At 35.0% G+C, this 11456-nt stretch overlaps 1 protein-coding gene across 1 annotated transcript; it reads left to right on the plus strand.

The window, feature by feature from the left end:
* The first annotated feature begins 1455 nt into the window (after positions 1–1455).
* Positions 1456–10915, plus strand: LOC128204476 (receptor-type tyrosine-protein phosphatase kappa-like). The gene is made up of 14 exons (XM_052905889.1): positions 1456–1644; positions 1798–1917; positions 2099–2295; positions 2635–2687; positions 3581–3855; positions 5003–5092; positions 5429–5554; positions 5991–6139; positions 6703–6838; positions 8426–8557; positions 9539–9784; positions 9951–10099; positions 10383–10518; positions 10841–10915. The coding sequence occupies exons 1-14, from the start codon at positions 1456–1458 to the stop codon at positions 10913–10915; spliced, it is 2073 nt and encodes a 690-aa protein (XP_052761849.1).
* Positions 10916–11456: the final 541 nt, after the last annotated feature.

The following is an 11456-nucleotide window of genomic DNA, read 5'->3' on the forward strand; positions in this document are numbered from 1 at the left end:
TGAATACAGGTACATTGATCAAGATTAGTGGACGTTGATCACAAAACGCTTATTAATTTTATTTGTTTTAGAATCTAAGAATATAAGCTGTGATGGTTTAAGCTTAATTACGAGCATGAAAATGCTTATGCTTTGAAAATAAGCAATATCCATGGAAGACGAAAATAGCAAAACGTTGACTACTTGTGAGTGATAGGAAGCAAAATAAATAAAACATATCGCATTCTTAAATGTATGGATATCTGCATTTCGTTTACAAAATAAATCAACCTGCAAATCCAACCTGTTTATTGTTCTTTAATACGCTGTCTTTACTTCTAGTTATCCAGATTTGGTGTCAGGACTGTTCCCCTTGCTCATGCTGTTCAAAGAACGCCCTAGGCTCTGATTGTTCAAACAACACAGATCTAGGTATAGACAACTACTGCTGGGGAGGATGTTTAGACGGATTTATGAGTCCACAGTGCCAGGAACATTGTGTTAATAAACGTTGTAAGACATGTTCAACAAAAACTGTATGTGATACATGTTATGATGGCTATGACGGAGGAAATTGTACGATGACGTGCCCATCGAACTGTAGAACATGTACCTCAAATTCAAACTGCACAACTTGTGATGACGGATACCATGGCGAGTCGGGGACAACATGTTTATATGACTGTAAACCAGAGTGTTTATCTTGCACTGATGGTACAACCTGTACAGCATGCAAGGTCCGTGATAATGGTTTTGGATATTATGGAAGTAATTGCTCACATGTATGCAATATAAAATGCAAAAGCAGCTGCGATATAAATGGAAACTGCTTGAAATGTAATGAGCCATATTTTACTGGTAGCAACTGCGATATATGTATCGATGGTAAATATGGAAGTCGGTGTAAGCAGGCATGTCATGAAAACTGTATATCGTGCGTATCTGCTACTAACTGTACTGCGTGTAAATATATGTTTAAGGGTATCATGTGTTCAGTGAAGTCGGAATGCCCAGAAAATTGTAATAATCATAATTGTTACAGTTCTGGAGTATGCAAATCCTGTAGGGATGGGTTTTATGGCGTGTATTGTAATATGACCTGTCCTGAAAATTGCGGCATTTGTTATTTAGATAGTTCCCGGTCTGGATTTGGGGACGCGTTTAGTGGACCACGATGTGACAAAGAGATTTGCCCACTGAACTGCAACTGTGATACCAGAAATAAATGCATAGGATGCAAAGACAGTTATTTCGGGCCTTCATGCTCTCTTACCTGCAGCTCATGTAAGGACAACCAGTGCCCTGTTGATCGTTTAAACGCAAAGAAATGTGACGAATTTGCAAACGGGAAGTATGATAATCTATGTAATGAAAATTGTACGGAACAATGCTTAAATAATAAGTGCAACCAAGAAAGCGGTTTATGTACATGTGAAAATGAATATTATGGACATACATGTTCATTCAAATGTAAAAATGCAGACCCGAACTGCCTCGTCTGCACTTCGACTCAAGGCACAATCAGATCCTGTATTAAATGCACAAACGGGTCATATCCAGAATCAAGCGGGATGTGTGTTCAATGTGATTCGAAATGTTCCGGAATGTGTGATTCTTCTACGGGAGTTTGTCATGCTTGTTCAGATGGATATAGGGGACCGTTCTGTAATATTTCTTGTACACCTAATTGTAAATCTTGTCTACAAGACAAGGATGAATGTGATGCATGCAGTCATGGGTTTTGGAGTTTGGATTGCTCAAAAAATTGCAGCGAAAACTGTAATAACGAAAATAATTCAAGCTGTGTCATTACTTCAGGTGAATGTAAATATGGATGCAAACCTGGGTTTTATGGCTCAAAGTGTGGCATTAATTGTGATAGAAATTGTATCGCTTCTGCGGATGGGATACGTTGATGCAGACAAGCGGATGGTCAATGTATTATAGGATGCGATAGTGGGTACAGACAGACTGATATAGGATGTATTGCTGGTAAAAACCTATTCAGGATTGTAAGAAAACCAACGAATATTTAATGTGCATTGTTTTATCCAAGAATACGTGGTTATGAACTTTTTATTGCTAAACTTTATCGGTAGAAAAAAGTGACCTTTTTCAGGCCAATGCTTTTGAAATGTTGGAAGAAAGGGTTACACATTCGAACCAAATATCCCTTGACTTTCTTACATTTTCAGAAAGATCTGTCTTAAGTCCAAACAACAAAGATGGTGGGGACGGTGCTGGTGCTGATGGAGTTGTTGTAGGCGGCGCTGTTGGTGGAGTTGTCGCCCTTCTTATTATAACCCTTGTGATCGGGTTTTTTTATATTTATGAGGAGGTAAAGATATTTTTTTTTTGCTATTAGTAAGTCAAAGAACAAGTACCTGTTGGATGGTTTTAACGTTAAATGTATGCCTTTTGGTTGTATAGTTAACGTATTTAACAGAATGTCGAATTTAAGCATCATACTTGAATTGAAGTTTTTCAATTCCTTTATCTCTATCACTGAATAACTAAAATGTGGTTATAGAACCATTCTTTATAAAATTTTATCATTCTAAAATATTTTAACTATAAACACTTGTATGTTTGCGCGTTTGATTGATACTATTCCATCAGATTTACTTTAATTTGTTTTAAATATGATTATTAAAGAAGACGAATAAAGGACCGTAACGATGCACCTAAGAAAGACGGATATAAAGCAGGTTTGTACGAATAAGAATGAGCTGACTTATTCTAAATGTACAAAATGCCTATATGACATATCTTAATAGATAGTTCAGTGAAAAAATAAATACGATCGCGTTATCGTTTTTTAGCAAAAGTGAACAAAAGATATATATATATATATATATATATATATATATATATATATATATATACAAACGTGTATATGTTACTAAATCTTGTTTTTGAAACAAATTTAAAAAACCCCCACTAATACTGGATTACAGACTTAGTTTTTTCGAAAGACGAAAGCGGCGCAGTTTACCAGAATGCGACTGCTTCTACTACTATTTACCATGAAGGAAACGATCAAATGGATGAACTTAAACCTGGCGAGCATTTTGATATAAATGCTGAAGGTCAGTTTACAACACGGTGTTTAATGGATTCCGACTTTACATTTGACTTTAATTTTGGGGTAACTGTACGTTTGTACAATTGTAATAACTTTGGTATTAAACGGGTTTTCTAACACTTAAAATATGGTTAAAACAAACGCGTACGTAAATGTCTTTATTTGGTGTTAAATTGGCCTAAAAAACCGCATGTTGTTTTTCTTTCGCGCAAGACACTGATCAACATTTGGCATTTCTTCAAATGCCTAGTTAGTACAAAATACAATATCATATTTGTAAAACTAGTAAATACAATACTACTGTACATATAAATCAGATTGTATTGATAATTTATACATAATATTTTTGTGTCATGTAGTAAAAAATGGGATTTAACAACACAAATATACGTGAACAATATTGACTAACATACGGTGTAAAACATTACTGCTGAATTACATACGTATCTGCTTGTTCTTCTTTGCATACAATGATTATATTAATTTTATTAAAATCATCTAAACCTTTTATTGCAGACCACACACCAGGTCGTCCCCCCGATCCTAAAGACAAAGTTCGAAAAGTTTCAACAGAACAACCAAAGACAAAGAAGTTAAGAAACACAGCGGGAAACTCAGAACATTTGGGAAACGGCGTGAACAGCAAACCATCTATCACAGATGCATCCAACAACAAATCACAGGAGCAAAACACCGATGATGTGTACCACAATTTGAATAAGGTTGCTACTAAAAACTTGGGAGATTTTGTGGCTGCCAAGGACAGGTCATATTACCTTAAGCAGTTTAAGGTATGGTACTGAGCCTAACAAATTCAGAATTATTTTATGCTTGATGATAGAGCCTCTTCTATATTCGTTGTTTTTTCATTGTCCATTATTTCAGCAACAACTATTCCGTCACTGTATATAAACTATATCCACGCACAAAAGTCAAAATCAGGGAAATTTGTTCGAGAAGTTGATTTTGTATTTTTGTACTAAGATGAAAACGTGATCACTATAAATCTGATTTCCGAAACTTCCAGATAATATGCTAAAACCCCATCAAGATGCAATGAGGCCAGAAAACCGTTTTAGAAATAGATATCAAGGCATCTACCCATGTGAGTTCTATGTCGTATGCTTTATATGAACAGTTTTATGTCTGATTGTCCCTACAAGTTCAGCTTAGACTTATTTTATATTTGCAGAAAAACTGATATGTGATTCATGAATAGTTTGCTGATTAAATATTTGGCTTACTAAATGGATACTTTCTATTAGTTCATTATAAACTTCCCAACAATATCTCTACAAAATTGCAGATGACGACACCAGAGTGAAATTGACGGGCGGAGATACAGATTTTATCAACGCCAGTTTTGTAAACGTAAGTGATATACTTGATAATTCTAAATCTCATTGTAATTGATCTCTTATCGTATCATTTAAAAATTAGGCAGGCTATAGTGGGAAATTAAATGTACAGTATAACTGATATGATGGAAACGGAAGTTTAAAGAAGCAATGATGTTTCGTGCGAAGCAAAACTATATAAATTTATTGAACTGGTACTGTTGTGATATAAAAACTAATCTCGATGTTTAAGGTAAACGAAATTGTTATTGTAATTGATTTGGAAAATATTTTGTTTTATTAAAACGATTCACACGTTCGTTTTCCAGGGATAAAGAAACAATGCATACATTGCATCTCAAGGTGAGTTTACTGAATGGTAATTTGTTTCCGATTTACTGAAACATCTAAAATTCATTTTCCCAGGTTTGTTCGAATTGAGAAGTATACTGTTTGTTATACTTCTGCGACACACGTTACAAATATGAGATGTATTTGAGGTTCCGTTGTATTGACATTCTGTTATATGAATTATGTTATTTCATTTCCGCAATTCTTAAGCTTAACATGTGCATGGTCTATATCAGGTCCAACATATAAGACAATGCAAGACTACTCGGTGTTTTGGCGGATGATCTGGCAGCAAAATGTGGGCAAGATCGTCATGCTCACCAATTTAGTGGAAGACGGGGTACAGTTTGGAATTTTCAGTGTGTTTGGTGTTGGTGTTATTTGTTTCATGTTTCAACTAAAAAATCAATGATGTCTAAAATAATTGAAATCTATTGTTGCCAAAAAGATTGAAAGTACACATTATGGCTTTAAATTTTATATTTAAGATATGTAAATACTAACATGATTTATTCCATGTTTTCTTTTCTTGTATGGCTAATTTAATGAAAACTAATTGTGACTATGGAATTATGAAGTTACGGAATTATTCTTTAGCTTATGATCAAAATGCCGATGTAATATTTTTTATCTTTATTAAGTATGTTAGTAAATGTTTATTTATTTTTATGCAAAGAAACCGAAATGTGACCAATACTGGCCTGACCATGGAATCACTAAACAGTACAGCGAGATAAACGTGACGTGTTTAACTGAAGACATGTACGCCGACTTCGTTATGAGAACGTTTTCAGTGCAAGTGGTACGTGGCACGTCATGCTTTGTAATTATATTGTAATTCTTGCAGTGACTTAACATAAAACATCGAGGATAAGTTGATTATAATATAGCACGCCGATAAAATATTTTGAGTTTTTCAAAAATTTGGAAAAATGTATCTGGACAAACATTATGTAAGCTAAACAATCCTTTGTTTCCACATATTGAGCCAAGGCGGTATCCCCAGAATGAATTGATAAACAAAAGTCTTTTATTTATGTGGTTGTCCTCTTGGTCTTGTCAGTGTTGGTTTTACCATTGAATATTTTGTCATAAAACAGTAGTACAGTACATTTTAGGCAGCCACATGGTCTTGTAGACAGTGTAATAGTTTCCTGGGTTCTTTGTATACAAGTTAAAATGCTATATATGTGCTGCGAATTTACTACACTTGTTAAAACGTTACGGTTGTATTCTAGGATGAAGAGGACAGGACAGTACAACATCTTCATTTCACCAGCTGGCCAGACAAAGGCGTTCCCGATGATGTAACTTCCCTGGTCGATTTCCGTCACAGGGTTCTACAAACGCAATCTCCACTTGATGGACCACCAATCGTTCACTGCAGGTATAAGTAGAACTTTTATTACATTGACACACCTTCTTACCCAACAATTCAAAACACCCTACCAAATTAAGGGAAAACATACATTTCTGGCAGGGTATGGTAAATAACTAGCAGTCATATATTTCAATTGGCATACCACATCGCATCTATATATTCTACTATTTTAGAAAACTAGCAAATTACTTTTGAATAAAATGCCTCGATATTTTCTTGTGGGTTATAGCGGTATTTAACGATTTCAAACTTTTATTTGAACCCGTTACGTCCTTTTCAACAAAGCATAAGATTTGGGGCGTTTTCTCCGTTTAAGACATGTTATAAAAGGTTGTTTCAGTGTTAGATCGCAAATAATTTCATAACCCCCTGATTACCAAAAGTATATATTTCGTTCATGGCTTCACACGTGAATAATAGTATTTTGTGCTCACTCTGTGAAATTAATTGCGATCCTACACTGAAACAAAAATCTATATATTGAAATATTTGCGGTACTGCCGTTGCAATAATGTTGCCCTCTAGTACAAGGATATATTTTTATAAAGCAAAGCTATTTTTGATTACAGTGCTGGCGTTGGAAGGACGGGCACATACATAGCGATGGACTTGTTGACTAGAGAGGGCGAAGCGGAAGGATCCGTTGACATACATGGTTGTGTCACCAATCTCAGACATCGTCGTACGCGTATGGTCCAAACGGCTGTAAGATCGCCACACGTATCTCTTAAGATAAAAAAGAATAAAATGTCATTTAATTCTGCACAGTATCCGATGTGTTCGTATCCACAAATATAAATTACATAATTAATATGTTATAAAACCATCACGTATTTTTTTGTATTACACATTCAAATATAACTATATTACTCCGCATAGTTGTTATCGAACGCTCGCACACGCGCACGCACTCACGAAACACACGCACAGGCTCGCACGCACGCACGCACAAAAGATGAATTAAATAGATTTCATATTGTAAAAATGATAATATCAAGGTTTATGTCATTAGTGGAGTAAAATGCATTTTGTCAATCAACGCATTATGTTTCCCGCACTCCAACTCTCTGTTGTGCTTACAAGCAATTTCTTGAAACTTCCTTCAGCGATACATTCAATGCCTATGATAAAGACATAGCAACCTTATTCCGCAATTAAAGTATAAGTAATGACATGAAACAACATTTAGCGAAACGTTCAATATCCATGATACACCAGCCCACATATCAACCTTATCCCGCACTCAAAGTCTCTTCTGTGCGTACAAGCAATTCCATGAATCAACGTTTTGCGAAACGTTCAATGTCTAATATAGACAAGCCCACATAGCAACCTTACCCCCCACTCAAAGTCTCTTCTGTGCGTACAAGCAATTCCATGAAACATCTTTTAGCGATACATTCAATGCCCATGACACGGAAGCAAACATTGCAGCGATTGCGGTCATATAACAATAGTTTCAAATATCAGAAAAAGTCTTAGGTTATTTCAAAGAGCTATTCAATGTGTTTACTTATAATCAGTGCAATTCTGATTGAATCATGACTGTATTCTATTCGGACGTCAACAGAAAGAGAAATTATTAATTTAACAAAAATATGCAATTGCTAAAAATATGATTTATCATAGTTTTATACAAAACTTAACTGTCTTAAGTTTCTAATCTTTCCTTTTAATTAATATAAACAACATTTCGATTAACATCATGTTTAAATTTTAAAACAATAAGTATTGGATAATAAACATACAAAAGAGCTATATATATAAAGTTAAGATGAATTTAAATTGCGCAAAAATCATAGTCGGTAAGGTAAACATTTCTTGATTTCAGGCGATTTGTAATACAGTTTGGAATACATATAATTAAACAAATAAAAAATGAAGAGTTTTTAAAAATAAATAAAGATAGGCGCACTATTTTCAGCGAAACACGACGACGTTTCCCCGCGAAAAGTTACGTTATAGACGCATTCAAAATAAAATACGTAAAATGAGAGAAAGGCAAATATATGGGCGTGAATGTTTTCATAAGACGCATTGGGGTGGGGGGATTTGCAATGCATATAGCGTGGAAGATGGCGTGTCTTTTCAGTTTGTGTAATACGGCTCATCTTAGGCGCAATCGAAACAGGTAGAATTTTTGTATTTCATTAATTACACTCGCCAAAGATTACTTAGATCTTACCTGAGCTCGTCGAATAAATTTTATATTAGACGACGCCTCCTCCAGATCTCCACACAACACAACAAAGCAGAAATGAATTTCATTGTAATATTACTCCTGTTTTCCAGGACCAGTATGCTTTTCTGCACCACGCAATTGTTCACACGTTGACGCTTGACAGTAAACCCGTGCCAACGGACGGACTTGAGGCCTTCATGTCGGACTCCGAAAACGAACAGAGGCAAATCAAACAATTTAAGGTTTAGTAAATTTAACATTATGAAAATCATAACAGCTAAACGTCAATCAAAACATCATCAGTCCTAACGTTTATCTTCTTACAAACAGTTATAGGTATTTTCTTCAAAAGACAACGCAATCAAAATTTTGCCATAGGCAATATCCGTATTAATAAAATTAATATTATTTGTCATGTTTTAAAATGACGTCGGTTGTTTTATCTGAAATCAGAACTATACAATTCATTATCTTAAAACTGATTATATTTTGAAAAGCAACTGGAGGTTACCTCGGAAAGATCTGAAGAGGAGCTACTGCATCTGGGAGGAACGCAGCTTTAACAAATTCCAACAGGGAGGGCGGTGACATTCCAGGTTAAAATATTCAAGGGTCTTCCGTATTTATATAGCATCTTAGTGAAAAAGTCCAGTTTGGTAAAACATCCCTTACTGTCAACGGTTATTTCAAATAGCCTTTACGTTTTATAAATTGTTGCATGTTCATTTTATAAGTTCGACAATTTTCCACTTAATAATAGATTTAATCTACGAGGGTCTGTGAATACTGCTCGAGAACTGTTCAAATCTTTGCAGACGTCTATTAAGCATTATAACTTTTTGTTTGGCTAGAATGTATAGATATATATGTATATTTATATGTGCGTCTTTTTCGTAGGTGACTTGTACAGACCCAGACTGTATTTAGGTAAAGAACCAGGGAAGGATTATATCCACGCCATGTATGTTAATGTAAGTTGGACAAATGACGATGAAAATGTTATTTATATTATACATGTTAACAATTTATTAATCATGCTGAACGCTTAACATCTAGTAAAAATGACTACGATTTTGAAGAGCTATGAACACAGGAAAACATTTTTTAATATGTTTCTATACAAAACATATCTTATATCCGATATAAAGGAAATCAACAGTGTTAAAATATAATATAAGTTTGACTGATATCTTACTTTTGTATATTACATTACGTCGTTACAGAGCTACAAACAAAGGAATAAATTTGTATTCGCGATGACTCCACTTGAAGAGACCGTGGCTGACTTTCTGTGTCTCACGATGCAAGAAACAGCGACATGCATACTCGATATGGAGGAAGTTAGTTCCATGTATATTCCCGATGTTGGCACACAGAGAACTTTTGAATCATACACAGTAGACAATCTACGACAGAAATCAACACTGTACAGTGTCAACAGAGTGCTTCGAATAAGCTACAATGGCCGTGTAAGAACTTTCTTCGAAAGAATATTTTGCCGTTTAATTACAAAAATCGTCGTTAAATGCCATGTTGATATTATTAGGCAAACTAGGTTTTGACGTATTAAAATGGCCCTTAAAAGACACACGTAAGTCAGAATCTACTAAATAGTCGGACTTATATTGCTTCTAGGGAGGACCTAAGGAACAAACAGTATCACACTTCAAACTTACGGCCTGGCCAGACAAAGCGGAGGTTCCCGAGTCCGTTACACACTTCTTGCATCTTGTTAAGGAAGTAGAAACAACGGCAGCATCTGGATCCGTCATTTTGCATTGCAAGTAAGTATTTAAACACTATTTTACACATTCTCTCTTTGTTTGGATTTTTACAAATTCAGTTTAAATTCGAGAAAAACATTACAACACTGTTAATAATCGTTCGAAATTTTGAATGCCATTTAAAATGCACGCATCATAATAATATCATATTGGAGGCGGAGGAAGCGTTTGTATCGACTTTGACGCTTCTTTTTATACTGGACAAAGTTATTGAAGGAGTAATGATCTATTGCGTTTACACACGCATATTCAGTGCTTTCATTCAAATATAACCTATTTAAAGTTCTGGTGGGGGACGCTGCGGCCTGTTTGCGGCGATCTGCACGCTTCTGGAGAAAACAGGCATAGAACACGAGGTTTCAGTGTTTAACACAGTTCGTCAGCTGCGGGCGAGACGGCCTAATGCAGTACGCACAAAAGTGAGTTTTAATTCCTAATTAATTAATGTGGCTGAGTTTGTGAACAAAAAGTGTACAACCCATATGTGCAGATAATATTTTGCTGATCTATATACTTGATATTACTTGATATACTCGTGTGTAAATTATAAAGCTAAATATAGGAATAAAGGCTCTTTTAATTCGCTTCAAAATCGTATCAAAAATATTAGGTAATGATGGTTTTAAGTCCTTGACAATAGTTAGTTCGAGCTTAATTTCAACTAATGCCATTAGTGAATTAAATTCATAGGATATTGATATTAAAATATATATTGAAAATATTTTGTACTCTAATTTTTAGGAGCAGTACGCATTTTGTCACGAGTGTGTTTGCGAGTATCTGCAATCATTCGACATCTACTCCAATTTCTTGTAGCTATTGAATATCGCTATAGTTACGTTCATAAATACATAATATGATCGTTCGTAGCAAACGTACGTGAAACGACATACGGTACTGGTGTTCTTTTTACAAGTGTGTATATGAATACCTGCAATAATTTCAACATGGACCTGGATGACTCCAAATGTGCTCTTGTTTTGAATGTTGTCATGCATATCTCAAGTCATTATACAAAAACGTACTAGAACCTGGATGACTCCAATTGTGCTCCTGTCTCGTATGCTGTCATGAATATTTCCAGTCATTATACAAAAACGTACTAGAACCTGGATGACTCCAAATTTGCTCTTGTCTCGAATGTGGTCATGGATATCTCCAGTCATTCTACAAAAATGTACTAGAGCCTGGATTGTTCCAAATGTGCTCTTGTCTCGAATGTGGTCATGGATATCTCCAGTCATTCTAAAAAAATGTACTAGAGCCTGGATTGCTCCAAATGTGCTATGTCTCGAATGTGGTCATATATATTTCCAGTCTTTCTACAAAAATGTACTAGACCCTGGATTGCTCCAAA

This window comes from Mya arenaria, chromosome 10 (assembly GCF_026914265.1).
Source record: "Mya arenaria isolate MELC-2E11 chromosome 10, ASM2691426v1".
In the NCBI taxonomy this organism is placed as follows: Eukaryota; Metazoa; Mollusca; class Bivalvia; order Myida; family Myidae; genus Mya; species Mya arenaria.